General features: G+C 45.4%; 2 protein-coding genes and 1 long non-coding RNA gene across 8 annotated transcripts in view; 2 read left to right on the forward strand and 1 right to left on the reverse strand.

Annotated features, from left to right (window-relative positions):
- CYB5D1 (cytochrome b5 domain containing 1) overlaps positions 1-17,384 on the forward strand; it is a 35,117-nt gene extending 17,733 nt beyond the window's left edge. The window contains exon 7 of the transcript XR_012897515.1: positions 17,064-17,384. The gene's annotated coding sequence lies outside the window, so the exon portion shown is untranslated. The remainder of the gene's footprint in view (positions 1-17,063) is intronic.
- A 952-nt stretch (positions 17,385-18,336) lies between these two features.
- On the reverse strand, positions 18,337-20,752 carry LOC142819657 (uncharacterized). The gene is made up of 3 exons (XR_012897517.1): positions 20,548-20,752; positions 19,701-19,785; positions 18,337-18,473 (listed from the first exon to the last, which is right to left on the reverse strand). It is a non-coding gene; the product is annotated as an uncharacterized LOC142819657 (long non-coding RNA).
- A 499-nt stretch (positions 20,753-21,251) lies between these two features.
- CHD3 (chromodomain helicase DNA binding protein 3) overlaps positions 21,252-23,043 on the forward strand; it is a 78,164-nt gene continuing 76,372 nt past the window's right edge. For 4 of the 6 annotated variants that reach the window (XM_075908082.1, XM_075908084.1, XM_075908086.1 and 1 more), the window contains exon 1: positions 21,252-22,128. In XM_075908082.1, coding sequence (XP_075764197.1) covers positions 21,924-22,128 — 205 coding nt within the window. In that variant the 5' untranslated portion in view covers positions 21,252-21,923. Of the gene's footprint in view, positions 22,129-22,759; positions 23,041-23,043 lie in introns of those variants that run through there. The other 2 variants (XM_075908085.1, XM_075908088.1) reach the window with 2 other exon arrangements.

Genomic DNA, 23,043 nt, shown 5'->3' on the forward strand with positions numbered 1-23,043 from the left:
ATCAACCAGCTCAGTGTCTGTTGCTTTGTCTATTTCATAAAAACTTCTTTCTTGGTGGCTGTCACTCCTGCTCAGAGGATTGGAAAACTAGGGGAGTTAATGGCAGACCAGCTCCTTACCTTGTTTTTGAAGGAAAAGGCATTGCTATATCCACATGACAAGATTCTACCTAGACTATCTTCAGACTTTGATGTTAACATGCCCAAACATCTTCTGCTCCTCCCCTTCCCCCCAAACCCTACAGCCAAGGAAGCAAGAAGCTGTACTTTGGGGCTGCGTCTAGATTGGCAAGTTTTTCCGCAAAAGCGGCTGCTTTTGTGGAAAAACTTGCCAGCTGTCTACACTGGCTGCTTTGAATTTGCGCAAGAACACTGACGATCTAATGTAAGATTGGCAGTGTTCTTCCACAAATACAATGGCTCTTCCATTCAGGAAAAAGCCCTCTTGCGCAAATGCTTTTGCGCAAGAGGGCCAGTGTAGACAGCTGAGAACCGTTTTGCACAAAAAAGCCCCAATGGTGAAAATGGCGATCAGGGCTTTCTTGCGCAAAACCACATCTAGATTGGCACGGACGCTTTTCCGCAAAAAGTGCTTTTGTGCAAAAGCGTCCATGCCAATCTAGATGCTCTTTTCCACAAATGCTTTTAACAGAAAAACTTTTCCGTTAAAAGCATTTGCGGAAAATCATGCCAGTCTAGACGTAGCCTGGATGTTAGAAGGATGTTAGCTTTCTATCCTGTCAGAACCAAACCTTTGTGAAATGTCTCCCAGGGTATGTCTACACTACAAAGTTAATTTGAACCAACAGCCATTAGTTCAAATTAACTTTCATAGGGGCTACACATACAAACCGCTAGTTGGAATTTAAATCGAACTAGCGGAGCGCTTAATTCGAACTAGGTAAACCTCATTCTATGAGGAGTAAAGCCTAGTTCGAATTAAGGGCTGTGTAGCCACTTAATTCGAACTAGTTGGAGGCTAGCCCTTCCCAGGTTGCCCTGGTGGCCACTCTTGGCCAAACCAGGGAAACTTTTCTGCCCCTCTCCCGGCCCTGGAGCCCTTAAAAGGACACGGTCTGGCTACGGTGCCTGTGCCAGGTGCAAGCCTGCCAGCACCCAGCTAGCAGACCCTGCACCTGGCACGGCTCGAGCCAGCCACCCGATGCCCCCCAGCCCTCCCCCTCTTCTCGGGACCAGGCTGGCGGCTCCCGGGAGCTTGCCCGGGACTGCAAGAGGCGGGCACCTGCCTGGTCTAGTGCGGACATCGTGGACCTCGTCCACGACCTCTGCACTAGGCACAGGAAAGTGGCCGTCTAGGGCACGAGAGCTGCCAGCCTGGCCACCCAGGAGCAGGTGTGCATAAAAATCAAGGTGGTCCACTGAGACCCCCGACCCTGAGCCCTGAGCTTACAAAGGACATACTGGGTCAGACCAAAGGTCCATCTAGCCCCGTAGCCTGTCTGCCGACAGTGGCCAACCCTAGGAACCCTGGAGGGGATGGACCGAAGACAGTGACCAAGCCATTTGTCTCGTGCCATTCCTCTCCAGCCTGCCACAAACTTTGGGCAGGGACACCACTCCTACCCCCTGGCTAATACCACTCCATGGACCTAACCTCCATCACTTTATCTCACTTCTCTTTAAACTCTGTTCTAGTTCTAGCCTTCACAGCCTCCTGCAGCAAAGAGTTCCACAGGTTGACTCTTTGCTTTGTGAAGAAGAACTTTCTGTTACTAGTTTGAAGCCTGCTACCCATTCCTTTCGTTTGGTGTCCTCTAGTCCTTCTATTATGGGAACTAATGAAGAACTTTTCTGTATGCACCCTCTCCACCCCAGTCATGCTTTTATAGACCTCTATCATATCCCCCCTCCGTCTCCTCTTTTCTAAGCTGAAAAGTCCCAGTCTGTTTAGCCTCTCTTCATATGGGACCTGTTCCAAACCCCTCATCATTATAGTTGCCCTCCCCTCTCCCACCCTCTCTCTTCCCCTCTCCCACCTCCTTTTCCCAGTCTCCCCCAGTTTTGTTCAATAAAGAGAGATTCTATTTTTGAACACAATTGTCCTTTATTTAGTACATCAGGAAGGGGGGCTAGGGAGGGGTAAGTGGAAGGAGGTGAGGGAGGAATGGGGTACGAGCCCCTGATGGGGAGGACTGGGCTGGCTCTGCAGGCTTCTGGGGGTGGAAGTTCTCCTGCAGCCCCCCAATTGTCCCCTCTCCCCAGATGGCAGCCTGCGGCAAGTGCAGCCGGTCTGATGGCCGAGTGCTGTGATGTGCCCAGTGTGGGCACTCCGGGCAATCCAAGCCAGGACTGCTTTGCAAGCGGGGCACCCCTGAGAACTGTCTGTCCGGGGTGGGGGTCGGGTCCCTTTAATCACAGCCCTCGGCTAGCCTGAGACAGCAGCTCCATGCTCTAAGTCCTCATCTGATGCCCTGCCGGCACTGCTTCCGGCCATCCTTAACCCCGGTTCAGGGTCCACTCAATGTAGACATGCTAGTTCGAATTAGCAAAACGCTAATTCGAGCTAGTTTTTTAGTCTGGATGCGTTAGTTCAAATTAGCTTAGTTCGAATTAACTAATTTGAACTAAGTTAGTTCGAACTAGCGGTGTAGTGTAGACATACCCACAGTGACCAAGCGATTGTCTCGTGCCATCCATCTCCAGCCTTCCACAAACAGAGGCCAGGGACACCATTCCTACCCCCTGGCTAATAGCACTCCATGGACCCAACCTGCATGAATTTATCTAACTTCTCTTTAAACTCTGTTATAGTTCTAGCCTTCACAGCCTCCTGTGGCAAGGAGTTCCACAGGTTGACTATGTGCTGTGTGAAGAAGAACTTTCGTTTATTAGTTTTAAACCTGCTGCCCATTAATTTCATTTGGTGTCCTCTAGTCCTTATATTATGGGAACTAATGAAGAACTTTTCTTTATTCACCCTCTCCACACCACTCATGATTTTAAAGACCTCTATCATATCCCCCCTCAGTCTCCTCTTTTGAAAGCTGAAAAGTCCCAGTCTCTTTAGCCTCTCCTCATATGGGACCTGTTCCAAAACCCCCTGATCATTGTAGTTGCCCTTTTCTGAACCCTTTCCAAGGCCAAAATATCTTTTTTGAGGTGAGGAGACCACATCTGTACACAGTACTGAAGACTCCCCTCTCCCCTCTCCTTTTCCCAGTCTCCCCAGAGGTTAATCTCTCCCCCCCCCCCGTTTTGTTAAATAAGAGAATTTCTGTTTTGAACACGTGTCCTTTATTTTTTACATCAGGAAGGGGGCTAGGGAGAGGGAAGTGAAAGGAGGTGAGGGAGGAATGGGGCACGAGCCCCCGATGGGGAGGACTGGGGTGGCTCTGCGGGCTCCTCGGGGTGGAAGCTCTCCTGCAGGTCCTCCTGGATCCTGACAGCCCCCCGATTGACCCCTCCCCCCGGATGGCAGCCTGCGGCAAGTGCAGCCGGGCTGATGGCCAAGTGCTGTGATGTGCCGAGTGAGGGCACTCAGGGCACTCCAAGTCAGGACTGCTTTGCTGTCTCTCATCGAGGTAGACAAGCAAGCGGGGAACCCTGAGAACTGTCTGTCCGGGGTGGGGGTCAGGTCCCTTTAATCGCAGCCCTGGGCTAGCCTGAGGCAGCAGCTCCACACTAAGGCTACGTCTAGACTGCAAGCCTCTTTCGATTTGTCTCCTGCCATCCCTCTCCAGCCTCTGACAAACAGAGGCCAAGGACACCGTTTTATCCCCTGGCTAATAGCCTTTTATGGACCTAACCTCCATGAAATTATCTAGCTTCTCTTTAAATTCTATTGTAGTCCTAGCCTTCACAGCCTCCTCTGGCAAGGAGTTCCACAGGTTGACTACACGCTGTGTGAAGAAGAACTTTATTTTATTAGTTTTAAACCTGCTCCCCATTAATTTCATTTGGTGTCCTCTAGTTCTTCTATTTAGGGAACTAATAAATAACTTTTCTTTATTGGCCCGCTCCACCCCACTCATGATTTTATACCTCTATCATATCCCCCCTCAGTCTCCTCTGTTCTAAACTGAAAAGTCCCAGTCTCTTTAACCTCTCCTCATATGGGACCCGTTCCAAACCCCTAATCATTTTAGTTGCCCTTTTCTGAACCCTTTCCAAGGCCAAAATATCTTTTTTGAGGTGAGGAGACCATATCTGTACACAGTATTCAAGATGTGGGCGTACCATAGTTTTATACAGGGGCAGTAAGATATTCTGGGTCTTATTTTCTATCCCTTTCCTAATAATTCCTAGCATCCTATTTGCCTTTTTGACCGCCGCTGCACACTGTGTGGAAGTTTTCAGAGAACTGTCCACGATAACTCCAAGATCCCTTTCCTGATTTGTCGTAGCCAAATTAGCCCCCATCATACTGTACGTATAGTTGGGGTTATTTTTCCCGATGTGCATTACTTTACACTTATCCACATTAAATCTCATTTGCCATTTTGTTGCCCAATCACTCAGTTTGGTGAGATCTTCTTGGAGTCCCTCACAGTCTGCTTCTGTCTTGACTATCCTAAACAGGTTTGTATCATCTGCAAACTTTACTACCTCACTGCTTACCCCTTTCTCCAGATCATTTATGAATAAGTTGAAAAGGATTAGTCCCAGGACTGACCCTTGGGGTACACCACTAGTTACCCCTCTCCAAACTGAAATTTACCATTTAACAAGGTTAAATTTACTTTCAACAAGGCTGGGGCTGAGCACTTCATGACTATCCACATTTGAAGGGATCCTTTTTATCTAGGCCAAAATTTTACTCATCCTCCCCTGGTTTCTGTTCACAGCTCCTTTTCAGCTAATGCTATTCAGTCAGGCAGCGCAATACTCTACCCATACACTGGGAGGCATGGAGCGTTTATTAAAAAATATATATTTCCCAGTTCTCCACAGATGTAGGATACAAACCAATGGAGAGGTGGATCTCACTCACACTAGCATGGATCTGGACACCAATGGGGAAGTTTTAACACAGTCCCCGTGAAGTGTCCCTCTTTAAAGCATGTCAGATACTGGTGTATCGAGGCCAGATGAGTTTTGAAAGGAGCAGAAAGCATCCTCTGTGATGCTTTTTGGGTTTCAGATGAGGGCTAGTAGGTGTCACAACTGTGGAACAGAAAGCGATCAGGGCTGTATTGACACAGATTTGCAGGGTAATGTGCCTCTGACCTTAATCCAACTTATTTGGAAGCATCCCATTTACAATGCTGTTACTCTGAGATGATGCGCTCTTACACTCATTTCTTTTCATGGCTCCCAGCACATCCATGTGAGTCCTATTCTCTGTAGTAGAGATTTCACCCCTTTGGGGAGTAATGGAACAGACAGTCAGCATTCAAATGCTGTCCAGCTGTTTAGCAAAGCATCCACAGCTAAAAACGTATTTGTAGTGGAGGTGCACATCCACACATGACTTGGTGCACATCACAAAATGTATTCTGCACATGGCTGGAGAAAAATTAGAGGGAACATTGCTGGCAACCCAGGGCAGCTGTTGCAAAAGAGCCTTTGCTTAGTGTGGGAAAGCCAAGAGTTGCACAGAGTCCTTGTTGGCAGAACACCTTGCTTTCTTTTTTCCAAAGCCACCTGGAGTTCATCTTCAGTTCCTGAGACTTAATTTGGAGCAGCCTACCTGTAAGCATCCCCACCTCTCTGTCCCAAGAAGAAATTAAATGCTTCGCACCCATTAAGTGGGGAAATCAAAAAATATTACAAAACATGTCTGTATTCACACACAGACTATCCTCTCTGATTCGTATGGGAAGTCAGCCAGGCAGTACTCACTCTTAAGGTATGTCTACTCTAGAGTTAGAGGTTGATGCTTTCACTCTTTTGCAGCAGTGGCTAACCATTCTGAATATGATTCCGTCTGCAACCCTAAGAACATATTAGGGCTGAAAGCGATTTGCACCATCTTGGCTACTTGCCTATTTTTAGCCCTCTAGTTTGATTAGAGATAGCACAGGTGTGTCTACCTGATCTGGGAATTATACCTCCAGCTCACAAAGTCACAGTGTCTCTTACCTAAGCATTCAAGTGGAGGTTCCAAAGAGGATGGAGCCAGGCTGTGTCCACTGGTGGCAAATGACAGAACAAGGACCAATGGTCTCACATTGCAGTGAGAGAGGAGGTCTAGGGCTATGTCTAGACTGCAGGCTTCTTTTGGAAGAAGCTTTTCCAGAAGAGATCGTCCAAAAAAATTTCTTCCAAAAGAGAGCATCTACACTGCCAAAGCACATTGAAAAAGTGATCTGCTTTTTCGTCCAATAGCATCCACATTGAATGGACACTATCTCACATGTAAGCTGTGATTACTATGGGCTGAGTTGCCACTAGGGCACTTGTGATTTTTCTTCTTTCCTCTCCTATTGAAAGAACTCCCTCTTCCCCGTCTACACTCACCTTTTTCTGAAAGAGCTCTTTTGGAAAAGGCATTCTTTCTCATAGAAAGAGCTTTATCAATTTCAGAAAAATCCCTCTGGTCTTTCAATTTTGTTTCGAAAGAACATGATTGCAGTGTGGACATGAGGTTTTTTCAGAAAAATATCCTAGGTTGGATATTCGGAAAAACTATTTCACATAGGTTAGCCAGGAAGATGGAATCTCCATCCTTAGAGGTTTTTAAGGCCCAGCTTGACAAATTCCTGTCTGGTATGATTTAGATAGGGTTGGTTCTGCTTTGAGCATAGGGGTAAATTAGGTCTCTTCCAACCTTAATCTTTTATGATTCTGTGATTCACATACCTTGCATCCAATCTGTGAAAATCACAATATTAGCTTAAGAATTCAGAGATTGTTAAAAACCTATAGAGTTGAGGTTGTTCATATATTTCCTTCAGGTTTTTGACCCTTTAAGGATCAAGAAGACCCTTTTCCCTCTCTGCATACTCTGTGTATATGGCAGTGATGCGACCACTGCAGGGATACTGGATCCAGTTCTGGTCTTCCCAGTCCAAGAAGAAGGTTGATAAATTGGAAAAGATTTCAGGAAGAGCCACAACAACAATTAATGGGTAGAAAACAGACCTTAGAGTCAACAGCCCTGGGACAGTCAATTATTTTTTGTCAAGGTTCACATTTTTTGGCCAAGGTACAGTCAAGATCCAGACTCCAGAGAAAATAATAGTAAAATAAAAAAAATCAAGGAAATAAAAAAGATTTTAAGCTCCGCTCAAAGGCATCTGGTAGTCCAGATGTGGCTCATGTTCAGTCTATTGACGTCCTTTCCTTCACTCCAGGAGGTCAGTCTGTCACTTTCTACAAAGAGGAGATGACCAGTGACTTGATCAGGGTCTTTAATTTCCTGCATGGGACACAGAAACATGACACTAGAGGGCTCTTCAGTCTCACAGACAAAGGTTTAACAAAAGCTAGAAGTTGAAAATAGACAAATTCAGAGTAGAAATAAGGTGCATGCTTTTTTTTTTAATTGTGAGAGAAATTAACCATGGCAACAATTTGCCATAAATGGCAATTTTTCTATTACTTGTGGATGTTTTTCCGCCAGATTTGCCCTAGGTCAGCCAAGGATTAATTCAGTGTAGTCCTATGGTCTATATTATAGGAGGTCAGACTAGCTGAAACAATTGTCTTTCTGCCCTTAAAATCTAAGGTGAAAAATTGCCAATTTTTTTCTACCATCAGGAAGCTGAGAAATGTACTTTTTAAAAGAGAAAAAAAAAGCCAACACTTTCTTGTAATCACATGACTCTGGGAGCTGGGGTTTTATGTAAGAAAACATCAACAGGGTGAGACCCAGCTGAGAGATGCTAAGTCCTACACTTGTTAGCACTTTTCTGTTTGTCTGTAATGAAATAACTTTTGAAAACGGCATCTGCTCATTTCCAAAATTTCAGGACCTGTTCTGCACATCCTTTTGATTTGGATGAAAATTGACAAACTGGAAAACCCTTATTTCTAATCAGATTAGGCCCTCAGAGAGCTTGTTTGGGGCTGCATGCCAAGAAAATTCTTTGTCTCTCCCCCTAACCCTAAGCTGTTGCATATACAGATCACAGGCAGTGAGAAAAAAAATAAGTTTCTAGCTGGTTCGGTTGTGAAACAACCTTTCAAAAGGTGATCCAGGTGTAACCGATGCCTGAGTCTGAGCCCATTCCTCTGAGAAAGCAGAAACAACCCTGAATGTAACTGACACTGCGAGTCCTGCTTGAGTTTGCAGAGATATTGAGCCCCCCTCCTCCTACCATGGGGCTCAGTGAGTGGCAGGAGAGAGAGCAGTGGGCCCGACTCACTCTGCCACCCATACAGATCACTCTGGCTTGCCTCTGGTGAGGAGATGGGACCTCCATTGTTGCCCAGGAGGACAGAGGATGCTGCTTGCATTCCTGGGAGGATCAGGGAGCAGCAGACCCACACCTCTTTAGGAGGGTGATAGAAATGTAGCCGTGTTAGTCTGGTGTAGCTGAAACAAAAAACAGGACTATGTAGCACTTAAAAGACTAACAAGATGGTTTATTAGGTGATGAGCTTTCGTGGGCCAGACCCACTTCCTCAGATCAAACAGTGGAAGAAATTTGGCACAATTATATCCTTTGGTATATATGGTTGTGCCAATTTTCTTCCACTATTTGATCTGAGGAAGTGGGTCTGGCCCACGAAAGCTCATCACCTAATAAACCATCCTGTTAGTCTTTTAAGTGCTACATAGTCCTGTTTTTTGTTTCTTTTTAGGAGGGGAACTGCCACTGCAAATGGGATGGAGCAGGACCACTGGAACCCCAGATTGCCTTCACCCAGCCTTGCAAAGAAAGGTTGAAGGGATTAGGGATTGCTTCCGAAAATGTGTGAACATCTGAGCCAGAGCTCAGCAAGCAGAAGTCAGAGCTGCAAGGAAGAGTTAATTATAAGGAGCGTGATTGCTCGTAATCTTCCGCTAAAAACCAGGGTGGAGGAAGTCAATGGATCTGGGGGCAAAAAAAAAACCATGGTCTGGGATCTCCCAAGCTGCCAATAACACAGGACAGTAGCAACAGACCTTGCAGTTCCTGTGGGAGGGAAGGGCAGGCTAACCACACAGGGACATCTGCTCCACAGAGAAACAAAGAAAAACCAGGCCCAGAATGCGGGAGAGAAAGATCTGCTCAGAACACTGGGGACCACCCAGAGGGAAAAGGGGAGGAGGAGATGTTAAACGGGAGCCAGGAGAGGCGGACTGTGGCAGGCTGTGAGCAGTGTAACCTCTGTGATGACTGGGCCCGTGTGATAATTGCTCAGTGGGTGTTTCTGTCTCAGTGAACCACAGCCGGGCTTCCTGCCCACTGACCTATGTCTGTCTGCAAAGAGACAGCTCTGTGAAGAGGAAAAAAAAAGAAGCAAATCCCTTGCTGTTCAGAATGTAGTGAGGTGTCCTTACATCTCCTCGTTGTGTGTCTGTCTGGCTCGCTATCTGCTTTCCCCAGTGCTCTTTCTACCCTTTTTCCAAGTGTTAGTGCCACGACGATGGGAGGTGCAGCTTTCTGGCAAAGTAAATTGTGCCGATGTGCAGGACATCCAACAGAGATAAGGATGTGTTTAATGGCTGGGTGTAACAAAGAATCTCCTGCAACCCGCTTTCTTGTCAATCCCAGTTATCCGCATATCATGAGTCAGGCCCTCAAAAATCATGTGATTACCTTTAAAAATCATGAGACTTAAAAAAATAATGTATTGAGAGTCTTCTGATTGCCCTTGTGAGTTTTGAGCCTTGTGGGGGGGGGGGGGGAGGAGTGATGTTTTCAAGTACCTCCACCCCCCCGCCCTAGCAACAAGTGTTAGAAATGTATGATTTTTTTTTTCTAAGTGAAAGCTGTAATTCTCATAGCTTTAAGGGGAAAAAATATTGGCAATGCTGAACTGAGCCTCACTATTCTTCCAGATGGCAGGATATTGGCTCCATTTTCCAGATAAGGAAACTGCATTGTGGAGTGATTAAACACCGTATTTTCAAAAGTGTCCTGTAATTAGGGGATAGCTGATCTACTTCAGCCTGATTTTCAGAGGCTCAAAACTCCAGAGGGAGGCAGGTTGCTGGGTTCGTCTGAATAGCAGCTCCTGAGATCCTTAAATCTGTCCTCTAAGAGCAAAGGCAATAAAAAATTTGAAAAAAAATCTCTGCAAGTAATTTGCATGAGGTCAGACAATGAGTCAGCGGCAGAGTTGATTTTCAATCTTTTGCCTGATGAACCAAGTCACACTTTGGAAATACGGTGTTGCCCAGAGGTATCGTATGCCCTTCTACAATGTCAAGTTCATCAAAATGCAAGCCCCTGGAAACCAGGCTATACAGAGAGTCAGGGAACATGCCGATACAACCTTAACTCTGCCCTCTATCAGCAATGCTCCAGTATTCCCATAATGCTCATTGTTGCACTGTGCTGTTCCAGATAGGTGTATAAGAAGATATTAATGGCCTTTCTGGGTCATAATAAGTGTTCAAATCTAGCCCAGTAGATCTTGCAACAGTGGCTAGTGCAAGAGGCTTTGGAGGGAGTGAACAGAACAGGACAGTTAGGGTATGTCTACACTACATGGCTCTGTCAACGGAGTCATGTAGATTTGTTTACTGGGCATAGGGAAATGAAGTGGCAATTTAAATAATAGCCGCTTCATTTAAATTTAAATGGGTGCCGCGCTGTGCCCATCAGCTATTTGTCGGCTCAGCGCGCTAGTCTAGACACTCTGCGGTTGACATCAAAGGCATTTGTCGACCTCCCCGGTAAACCTCATCCCATGAGGCATACCGGGGAGGTTGACAAAGGCCTTTAATGTCGACCACGGAGCATCTAGACTAGTATGCTGATCCGACAAACAGCTGATTGGCACAGCGTGGCAGCCATTTAAATTTAAATGAAGCGGCGATTATTTAAATCGCCAGAGGCACGTAGTCTAGACATACCCTTATTGAGTGATCTATTCCCCTGTTTCCCATTTCCAAGCTTCTGGCAAGCAGAGGGTAGGGATGCCATCCTTGCTCATCCTGTTTTAAAGCCATTTGTGGACCTGTCCTCAATTAATTTGTCTAATTCTTTTTTTAATCCAATTATACTTTCGGCCTCAACACATCCCCAGGCAAGGAGTTCCACAGGTAGACTGTGTGTTATGTGAAGAAATACTTCTCTTTGTTTTAAACCTAATGCTTGTTAATGTCTTTGAGTGTCCCCTGGTTTGTGTGTTATCTGAAGGGGTAAATAACACTCCCTTATTCACTTTCTGATTTTTTGTAACCTGAGCCGGAGATGGGGAGTGTGACCTGGTGACACCTTCCCTCCCACCCACCCCCTCCCAAGATGGAAAAAGACTGGAGGCTGGACTGCAGGGTGTGTGAGTGAGTCTTACTGGCTTGGGATGCAGGGAGGGGGGTCGAGGTCCTGGGCCCTGGGTTCCCTCTTCTCAAGAGGGATTCTGGTTTTGTGCTGACAAGTCTGCTCTATGTTGTCTGTCCCACTGGCCTTGGGGCAGCGGAGCCCTGGAAGCTCTGGGGCAGTGGCAGCAGAATCCTGGCAGCCCTGGTGGCAGCAGCAGCCCCAGTACTCCTGATGGACCCAGATCAGCAGCAGCTGTGGGGCAGCAGCAGCCCCAGTTGTCCCAGAGGTCTGGGGCAGCAGCATCCCTGGGACAGCAGAAGCCTTGGCAGCCCTGGAGCTGGATGTGGAATTGGGAGCCCAGGAGCAGGGGAGGGGGAGCAGGAAGGGAGCCCTGGGGCTGGGAGCAGAGTCTGTTGGGTCTGCTGACAGACCCCAGGAGAGCCCAGAGTCTGTGAGCAGAGGAGTGGAATTGATCTCCTCTGATCCAGTAAACTCCCTCGTTCAGGATCAGTCAGGTCCCGAGGGTGCTGGACCAGGGAGGTCCAACCTGTAGATATTTTTTATGATGGAGTGACCAGAACTGCATGCAGTATTCAAGAAGCGGGTATAGCATGAATTTATGTAATGGCATTATGATCTTTTCAGTTTTTTTATCTATCCCTTTCCTAATGGTTCTTAATAGTCTGTTAGCTTTTTTCACTGCCACAGGACATTGAGCAGATGTTCTCAGAGAACTATCCATGATAACACCAAGATCTCTTTCTTGAATGGCAACAGCTAATTTCATCCCCATTATTTTGTGTACATAGCTAGGATTATGTTTTCCAATTTGCATTACTCTGCATTTATCAACATTGAATTTCATCTGCAATTTTGTTGTGCAGTCACTGAGTTTAGTGAAATCCCTTTGTAACCTATGCAGTCTACTTTGGACTTAAGTATCTTGGGTAATTTAGTATCATTTGCAAACTTTACTCATTCACCGTTGCTCCATTTTCCAGATCATTTATAAATATCTTGAACAGGACAGATCCCTATACAGATCCTTGGAGGACACCACAATTTGCCTCTCTACATTGTCAAAACTGTTTATTCCTACCCTTTGTTTCCTATCTTTTAACCAGTTACTGATACATTAGAGGACCTTCCCTCTTATCCCTTTTTTTGCTTAAGAGCCTTTGGTGAAGGACCCTGTCAAATGCTTTCAGAAAGCCCAGGTACAATAATCACCTTTGTCCACATGTTTGTTGACACCATTAAAGAATTCTAATAGATTGTGGGGCATGATTTATCTTTAAAAAAGGTGTGTTGACTCTTCCCTAACATTGTGTTCATCTGTGTATCTGATAATTCTGTTCTTTACTATAGTTTCAGTCAAGTTGCCTGGTACTGACATTAGCCTTACTGGCCTGTAATGGCCAGGATTGCTTCTGGAGCTTTTCCAAAAAAATTAGCATCGCATTAGCTATGCACCAGCCATTTTGTATAGAAGCTGATTTAACTGGCAGGTTTCATACCACAGCTAGTAGTTCTGAAATTTAATATCTGAGTTCCTTCAGAACTCTTGGGTGAATCCCATCTGGTCCTGGTGACCTATTAGGTTATATCTACATTACAAGGGTTTTGCACAAAAACCGGCAGAGCTTCCACATCTCAAGTGCGTTTTTGCACAATAAAACCCCCAACAAAACAGTAAATCGACAGGATAGAGGGCTTTTGCTGGTAAAATTATTTCTTTCCCCATAAGGAATAACTCCTTTTTGCGTTACAGCTCTTGCTCAAAAGGGCGTGTGTGGACGCTCCGCAGGGGTTTATTGCGCAAAAAGAGCCTATCAGAAAAAGCACAGGTGCTCTGATGGCCATTCTGGTAATGGCAATCAGAGCTTTCTTGTGCAAGAGCATCCATGCAGTGTAGACGCTCTCTTGCGCAAAAGCACATTGCTTTTGCGATGCGCTTTTGCAGTGTGGATGTGCTTTTGCGCAAGAAGTTTTTGAGGACAATCTCTTCCGCAAAAAGTTTATAGTGCAAAAACCCTGCAGTGTAGACAAAGCATTACTGTTTAATATATCAGTTTGTTCCAAAACCTTTTCTACTGACACCTCAGTCTGGGACAGTTCCTCAGATTTGGCCCCTAAGTAGAATGGCTCAGATGTGGGAATTTCCTTTACATGCTCTGCAATGAAGACTGATGTGAAGAATTCATTTAGGGTATGTCTACACATCAAAGTTAATTTGAAATAACAGCTGTTATTTCTAATTTACTTTCTTAGCATCTACACAGGCAAACTGCTATTTCGAAATAAAATCGAAATAGCGAGGCGCTTATTTTGAATTTGGTAAACCTCATTCTACGAGGAATAACGCCAAATTCAAAATAGCTAATGCGAAATAAATGCTGTCTAGACGCTTATTTTGAGGCCCTTCCCAGTTTCTCCTGGTGGCCACTCTGGGCCAAACCAGGAAAACTCTTCTCCTCTCCCCCAGCCCCAGAGCCTTTAAAGGGGTAGACTCTGGCCACAGTGCATGTGCCAGTTACAGGCCTGCCAGCACAGAGCCAGTAGTCACTGACCCTGACCCAGTGGCCCCAGTATAAGCTGAGCAGCCAGTGCCAGCCAGCTGTCCACCGCCCAGTCGCACAGCTCCCAGGAGCCAGTCAGGGGCCGGAGACGGCAGGCGCCCTCCTGTACTAGTGCGGAGATCATGAACCTCATTGAGGTTTGGGGGGTCGTGCCATCTGCCAACACCTGCAGACCCAGGTGCAGAGTGTGCTGCCTCATGTTGCTCCAGCGCCTGCTGCCTCCCTAGCTACTGCTCATCCTCCCACTCCTTCTTCCCCTCCCGCCTCTCCCTCCACACCCTCCTCAACCTCCACACCCTCCTCCCCATCCCCCCGGGGATGCCGAGGCCCCTGCATCCACTGTGCTGGGAGACAGTTGGTCCAGCGAGACCCCCGCCCCTGAGCCCTGAGCTTCCCCGCCCCCTTGTTTCCCTTGCTTCCCCCTTCCAGCTCTCTCCTCCCAGGTTTCCCCCTCCCCTCTTCCACCCTCTCTTCTCCCCTCTCCCACCTCCTTTCCCCAGTCTCCCCAGAGTTTCATACCCCCCCCCCGGTTTTGTTAAATAAAGAGAGTTTATATTTTTGAAAATATGTGTTTTTATTTGACATTAGGAAGGGAGGTTGGGGGAGGATGGGTAAGTGGAAAGACGTGAGGGAGGAATGAGGCACAAGCTCCCAGTGGGGCAGACCAGAGAAGCTCTGAGTGCTCCTCAGGGTGGACGCTCTCCCGCAAGGCCTCCTGGATACTGACAGCCCCCCGATGGACCTCCCGGATAGCAGCCTGCAGCAAGTGCAGCTAAGCTGATAGCAACGCATCCACGAGAAGCACTTAAGTCTAGAGCAAGAACGACCTCTTCCTTTGTGGATTCTAGGTCTGCTCCTTGAAGCAGTCGTTAATGGTATCTAGAAATTTTACCTCTGCACCCTGTCCTGAGGTGACATGCTCCCAGTCAATAAGGGGATAGTTTAAATCCCCATTATTACTGGATTTTCTGTTTTTATAGCCTGTCTAATCTCCCTGAGCATTTCACAATCACTCAGGGAATAGGGCATGTGACAATTAAATGTCTTCTCTTTTCTAAGGCACTGCTTGGGTTTAGGTGATCGGTACCGAACGGACCAATGACAGACATAAACAGAGTATCCACCTCCAAGATTTCACTAGAGATCTATCTGGTGGCACTCCTGAGGTTAAATCCTTTGGGAACTGTCATGTTCTGAGCTACTTCCCAGAAACAACCCCATACTTGTTACATTTTACAATCCCTTCAGGAAAGCTTGCAGCTGTAGCTTCTTAGTAGAGATAAAGAGCAGCTGTCTAGCTCTGGCATACCTATATACCACCCTTGTAACATTGACTGGAGTTCCTGATACTCCCTTCTTTCCTCATTGGGGAATCGTGGTCCCCTTGAGTTGCAGGAGAAGGGGGAGAGAAGCCCTGGGCCTGGCTGTGGTGACAAAATGCAAGTTGAAGGTCTCTTGGACCTGCTGGGCCCCATCACTTCAGGGAGAATTCATCCCATCTGTGAACCAGACAGCAGTGAGTCAGAGCCAAGAAGGCAGCTCTAGCTCGCCTGACTCCCAGTGCAGTGCCTGTCATCATGATTTGACGTTGTGCCCATGTTGTGCCAAGCCAGGAAGGGGATCAAACTTTTCTGAGTTTGACTCCTGGACTTCTCTGCTGTCACCGATGAACGTCGCCCTTCCCCCATCTCTCCAGCAGTCACTGGCATGGAAAAGTGATGTTAGGGAAATGTTCTGTGTATTTTTAGCTTCTTTTAGTCATGATTTAGCAACTGGAAACAAGGAGGGGAGCCAATATCGCATAACCAGCCAGCACTACATGGACTCAGCGTGGGAACCATGGTGCCAGGTACTCTACAGACCTGCAAAGGAGCCATGTTTCCTTGATTAGTGCAATTGCACCAACAAGAATCAGAAAGCTACGTTGTACAAATGCATAATAAGAGACAGACCCTATAATCCACAGAGACCACACAGGCCAACTGTGGGAAGGAAAATTATGTCTCCTAACTAATTTTAAAATGAAGCTTGATGAATTGAGGAACGGGGTAGCTTGTGATAGCAGGAGACTGGAATTGCTAATCCAGAAGATCCCTTCCAATCTGTGTCCATGTGTCACCTGACAGGTCAGTGACAGGAAATGGATTGGACCACTGAACCCTGAGCAATTTGCAATCTAACCTGGCACAAGCAGTGTTTTCTCAAGATGTGGCCTGCTCAATCCTTTGTCTTTTGGATGAGAATGTCAACAAGGATGCAGCATCAAATATACAGAGACAAGGATGCAGTCTACAGACATGACGCCAAAAAGTTGTCAGCCGGGGATGACTTTTTGGGTCCAGAATCAAATATGTAAACCTAGAAGCAGATAAAATCCCTGTATTCCAACACAGATTATCTGAGACAGTTCTTTAATCCCTAATCTGTGGTGATTGTTTGGGTGTTCAGATTCGAATGTTCCCAAAAGAAGCTTCCCTGAAAAAAACCTTTGTTGAGCTTTGTGGAGCTTCCTAGTGGAAATGGTCCCACAAAAAGAAATGAAGAATTAATATCTTATCTGTAATTAACTGAGTGGCCCATGGTTGCCTCTCATTGGAAAAAGAAAAATAGCCTAACCATGGATAAATAGTTTAAGAAATATTAGAAATTGTTGGAAAATATTGGAAAAATACAGCAATTGTGGACGCAAAATAGACAAAGGACGGCTATATTCTTAGATATCTGGCTACCTTTTATTCAGTACTCAAAGCACATTCATCTGCAAAACAAAACAACAACCAAAAAACTGGACACGTGTGCAAAATGTTTTGAATATTAATATTAGATAGTCATACCTGATACTTTAAATGCATATATACAGAGATTTCACTCAGTTTAACAAAGTCACTAAAAATGACATTGGTGTTATAATGGTGCTTTTTTGGTAATATGGTTGGTAACACCTTATTAAATAAAAAGACTGGATGACTATATACCTGTGTAGTGTCTCTTGAAGCAAAAGCTAACTGCCGTGATGATTATTTTGTTTCTGATATTTACACAACAAGGATTTGTAAACTTGTTAAAACTTCCTAAATAAATAATTAAAAAATAAAAATAAACTGCTGCTCTGGTCTTTCTGATGGTATTAATGCATAACATTTCTATAATGTTTTTATGGCTAGGTCCTCAGCTGATGTAAACCAGGAGAGCTTTACCTAAGTCAGTGCGAGTATACCATCTTACACCATCTCAGACGTCGACCTTTAATCTTCAGCACACCACATTACTGCCCAATTAATCTTCACCAGGAGACCAGTGTGTATTGTTACACGCAAGTGATTATCATCATTTTTGTTTCACAGAGAGGGAAATGGTTCTGCTTAAATGCCATGGTGGGGTGGGGAGGAGAACAGAAGTATTAGAGCTAGGGGTTAAAATGATGTACAGTCCATGCTCAGAAGTAAAGTGGCTTCTATCCATTTCCCCAAACCTTGACACATCTTGTAATTTTTCCATCTCACGGTATTACAACCTTCCCAAAGATTTTTTTTAATGTGCAAAATTATATATTAAAAATTATACATGTATTTAAAAAATATATAGCTATACAGTATGATACTATCATATATAATTTTGCACATTAAAAAAAATCTTTGGAAAGGTTGTAATACTTAACTAAGTTCACATTTGTAGGGTTAACATTAACATGATATTTTTGCCAGACTTAAAATCCACCCCTCTGCCAAAGGCTACCCAAGGCCTATGCCCCTGTTAAAGCCTATTGCAAGCAAGTGACTGCTCTGGTTACTACCATCTGTATATTATCCTGAGTAGCCCTACAGTTGGAATTACTTACCATAGTAAATCCTATGCCACTATGATAATAAGTAGTAAGCCAGAGTTCAGTTTCAGAAATTGTTCAGGCCCAATTGAAATTTTACTCCCTTATGCTGGGTGCTGCACAAGTGTGTAGCAGAGGAGGCAGACTCTGCCTTGAAGAGCTTACAGCCTAAATAAACCAGACTGCCACACGGAAAGATAAAGTGACTTGCCCTAAATCCTTTAGCAAATGCATGGCAGAGCTGCACATTTAATCCCTTTTCCCTGAGATCCCAACCAGTGTCTTACCTGCGAGACCATGAAGTAGTAAATGCTACATGTTTTCTAGTTCATGTTTGCAAAAATGAGCTGTGGTGAAAGCCTGGCCCTATGGAAGCCACATCCAAAACTCCCATTAATTGCACTGGAGTCAGCATTTTGCCCTCTGGTTCTTTAGGATTGAATGTGGCATTCTCCTATTGTTGTAGATCGCTACACAACTTTAACATGTTATTAAAGAGAGAGAAAAAAAGTGTTGATTTAGAAAACCAGCAGGGAAGAGGCCAAGGCTGTGACAGTAGCCTTGAAAGATTTTTCCAGTGCAAACAGAGGCAGTTCCCTTGGGGGAAGTGGAGACTGGATATGTCCGTATCGACTCTTTGATCCTCTTGCAAGACAAAATGTGATAGGCGAACCATTCTGATAAACACTACAACTTCTCTATTAGTACCATGCTATGTTTCTTCGGTGGTCTCCCTCTGACAGTTGCTGAGCTACAAAGAAACACCAAACAGAGATAGGAGACAGAGGTTAAAAAGAAAACAAAACAAAACACACAACCCACCAAACCATTCCCTGGGGAATATAAACCAGGAGCCACAAACAAGTTTAAGAAGAGTTTTTATCATTGTCATGAATTTGTGTCTTGTTCTTGGTGTGTATTTTTAACGGTATGATAATACCATATTAACCACCTTGCAAACATTAAATTAGCAGCTTGAAAAACAGATTATCAGATGCCCTTTAATTTTTCCCCCTTCCAAGCAGCTAACCAGAAGACGAAATAAGCCAAAGATCATGAAATCAACTGGAAAAAAAACTCTCCAAAACTCTTTGTCTATTGCATTTTAAAGCCAAAGAGTAAAACCTGAGTCCACCCCTTTTGCCTCCAAATTCCTCCAGAACCCTTGGCTTTTAGCACCGCCAAGGAACTGTTTCAACATGAATGAATGGGATCAGCGCCCATGCTCCTGAAAGGCTGTAGGGGGTGTTGAATTAAATATAAAAGGCACAGAGGGAAACATTTGGTTGGCAAGCAGTGTTTCCCTGCAGGCAATGGGCATATCCTATGTGGGTATTTATGACTATTCTGCAGGGGGAATGGAGCTGAGAATTAAGCAGCTAACTGAACGTTCCTAGTGATGAGCATACAAATACAAACCCTTTCCTACCAGGTTTAACACAATTAATAGACATACAGAACTGATGGCTATATTACGATTATGAAAATTATGTCTGCAGTTATAATGCTGGTAGGTAGTTTTCCCTGTGTAAAAATTGCATGATAATGGTCACCTGTCTCGGATTACTATCTTTTTTTTCCCAGATAGATTCCCCGGAAATGTGCAAGGGAGGCTGTCTACCTTGGACCAACATTGCCATGGGGGTCTTTACAGTTCAGAAGTTTTGTCTACAATGTGCTTTATTCAGAAAGTAGTGACTCAGTACTCTGGCCCTTTCTATGATCGTAGCACTTCTTTCTGGTCTTAAAATATATGAAAATTTCTCTCCTGGAACTGACAGTCATAAAGAGAGATAATAGAGGAGAAAAATTAATAATCATCACACTTTCCCTATAAAAATTGAAGATAAATTCTTTCCCACCCAATCCCAAATTGTAATTTTATTTGCTTCTTCTAGGCAGCAGAGTATTTGAAAATTGCAAAAGTTTAGAGACAGGCTGTGACGTTTCATATGCTTAATTGTTCCCAGGACTGTACCTTTGCCTTGTGGTGGGATTAGCATTTGTGCCCTCTTCTTTTATTTTAATATACAGAAAACAAAACAATTAGGGGTATAATATGCCTGAGAAGGAAAACAAAAGGGAGAAAGTTTAACAAATACAAATAGGGAACTACAGGATCTGTTAGGAGTGCCTCAATTAGGCCTTGGTCCTACAACTGAATCTGCTAGTATAGATCCATGCAGGATTGGGGTTTTTATTTTACTTGTTGCATTTTTTAATGTATGAGGATAGTCATAGAAAACCAGATGCATTTGAAAAGACGATGGAATCCGAAAAGATTGCATCCCTTCTTCCTTTAGGAGGTCTTATTTTGGAAGTGTGGGGAAAGGGCATTTGAAATACTGATATTTTCAAAGAAAAAAAATAAAACTATAGAGACTGTATCCCTTATACATTTACTTTAGGAGCTCCCTGATTTTAAGGAACACAACCAAATAGCTTACGAAAATGCAAAAAAAAAAAAAAAAAAAAGTTTGGAATTTCCCAGTTCTAGGTAGAATTTTGTACTTAGTTAAGTCTATTGCAAAACTCCTTGTCATCTCATGGGAACAGACTCTTTAATATTAATGGTCCAGTCCTGCAAACAGATTACATATATCTGTAACATTTTCAGGATCAGGCTCTGTGGAGGTGCATCCAAGTTGTAGTTAGGGCCCAAGCCCACACGTGCTTACTAAACACATTGCTATGGGGATTATGCACTGGAATAAACACTGGACAGGATCACTGAACCCCTATTTTGCCATTGATAAGGACTGTAAGCCTATGGAGTTGCAGGCGCAATGCCAGTCACAGGATCAGGACCATAGAGTTCTGTGTACCTTATACTTTTAGGAGCACCCCAATTCCATTTGCGTTTTGGAGGTGTCTGTAAAAAACCTAGATGGGTTTGGAGTGCTTGCTGTAAGTTTAAGAAAAATCTCCCCCCTCCAAAAGCAGAGCCTTAAAAGAAAAATAAAAAAGGTACAATTACATTCTGCCCCCTGATTTTATCTGGGTGACATAAAATTCAGGGGGGAAAGCTAACTATAAAGAAAGGGCGGTTTTTCTTAATAGAAAAGCGAGGGGGGGAAATCTCATTTTTGTGTGTGTATGTCTGTGTGAGAGTGTAAAACCTTCTTGAAAAACACCAAGGAAAAGACAGAGTTAAATCTGTCCCCTCGATGCACTTCACTGAATTTGGACCGAGTTTAAATTATTTTTTTTCTTGGTTCTTCCTTTCTTGCCCTAAGCCTAAAGAAAAAAAAACCCTACTCCCTTCTGAAGTATTTAAAAGTAGGAAAGGAAGGGGAAAAAAGAAGGCCCCCCTTCTCTTATCTTTCGCATGAACTAGTAAAGCAACCAAAAAAAAAATATATATATATATATGGTGTTACTAGTATGGAACTAGTTAACCTTTAACAATTTATGCTGATGTCACACTGAGCATGAGTACTGATTAATCCCAGCCTTTTCTGTCCCCCCCCCTCGTAAAAATATTTTTATTGAGGGAGGAGGGGAGAAGTATAAGAAAAAAGAAATAATTTAGAGCAGCCATCTTTGTTTTATGCAGAAATCTTTCTCTTTCAGTTCCCCCCCCCCAGTGCCAGGAATATACAAATATTGTTCATCTATGCAATGAGCTGAGAGACTCAAACAAGCAACAATAAGGAGAAAAATTAAGATAAGGGGGAGGGAATCTTTTTTGTTGTGACTGTTTTGGATTGATTTTTGAGGGGGGTTTTGGGGGATTTTTTTCTGTGAACCTCAAGGAAGAGGTGTGTATGCCGTGGGGAGGGGGGGTGACTTAAAATCAAGCCAGCCATTTTGTTTTTTTTTTAATAAAGAAAAGGGTGGGGGATTTTTCCCCCCTTTTTCCCTCCTGGGGGGGGTCTGTTTTAAAAATAATTTAAGGGCGGCCATTTTTGTTCCTTGCTCTTGTGGCAAATATTATGCTGGGCTGCCCCCTCAGAATTTAAATATATTTTAAACCTCTTTCTCTTTCCTACCCCCCATTTTTATATTTTAAAGGGGGGGAGGGGAAAAAGTTAAAAAGGAGTTTTTCCCTCTTTTTGAATCCATGGGACTTTTTCAGGCTGTTCTTTTTTGACTGAGGTGATCTGAAAGGGGGGGGAAGAGGAATTTTGTGTGTGGTGAAGGGGGGTTGTTCCCCCCTTCTCTCTCTCTCTCTGTTTCCCTGCCCCCCCCCAGCACCACCATGGCTTCCCCTCTGAGGGAGGACGAGGAAGAGGAGGAGGAGATGGTGGTGTCTGAGGTGGAGGGGGATGAAGAAGAAGAGGAGGAAGAGGAGGAGGAAGAAGGAGCAGGGGACAACAGCCCAGGCGACATATTCCCGCCTGCTGCTGCTCCACTGGCACCAGCACCAGCAGCATCCACCCCACTAGCAGCTGAGGCGCCTCCAGGTAAACAACCCTCCCCCCTTCACCCCAGAGCCGGGCGCCAAAACACCCCCCACTCTCCCTTCAACGGCTTTCGAATGTTGGCGGGGGGGAATTGTTTGTAAACAAGCAACGGTTGCGGAACGTTGAGGGGCCGAGAGTTCCGACTTCCCTCCCCCCACAGTCCCAGCCGCCGCGCGCGCTGCCCAACGGCTGCGGAACGTTGAGGGGCCGAGAGTTCGCACCCTGCCCCTCGCCCGCTGCCCAACAGCAGTGGAACGTTGAGGGGCCGAGAGTTCACCCCCGCCCTCCGTCCTCCCCCCCGCAAGCGCGCGCGCTGCCCAGAGGGGAGAGTTTCCAGCCCCCCCTGTTTCCCCTCTTTGGATCATTGACGGGCCGAGAGTTCCGACACCCCCTTTCCCCCCCCGCTCGCGCTGCCCAACGGCTTTGATAACGCTGAGGGGCCGAGAGTTCATCCTCCCCTCCCCCTTGCGCGTTGCCCAAAGGCTTTGGAACGTTAAGGTGGGGTACGAGAGTTTCTAATCCCCCTCCCCGCGCGCGCTGCCCAGTGGCTTTGGAACATTGACGGGGGGGGATTCTAGTTTCCACCCGCCGCCGCCGCCCGCGTTTCGAACGTTCAGGATGGGGGAAGGGTGCAGGCAATTGGTCTTGAAGTGTCCTCCCCAGAAGTGGGGCCCGATGCCCCTCCCTCACTTCCAATGAAGAAGGGGACCTACCCTTCCCCCCCCCGAAAGTGGGGAGGCAGCACAGAGCCCCCCCCTTAAAGTGCCCCTCTGCCTGTGAGTTGGTTCATGCCCCTCCTGGGGTAAAGGGGAGCAGAGGAGGGTTCCCCAGCCCCAGAGATGAGGGCAGCTCTATCAGTGGAGGTGGATGGGCCACCACATGGCACTCTCCCCATCCCCAGCCCCCACAGGGGTA

This window comes from Pelodiscus sinensis, chromosome 24 (genome assembly GCF_049634645.1).
Source record: "Pelodiscus sinensis isolate JC-2024 chromosome 24, ASM4963464v1, whole genome shotgun sequence".
NCBI lineage: Eukaryota > Metazoa > Chordata > Testudines > Trionychidae > Pelodiscus > Pelodiscus sinensis.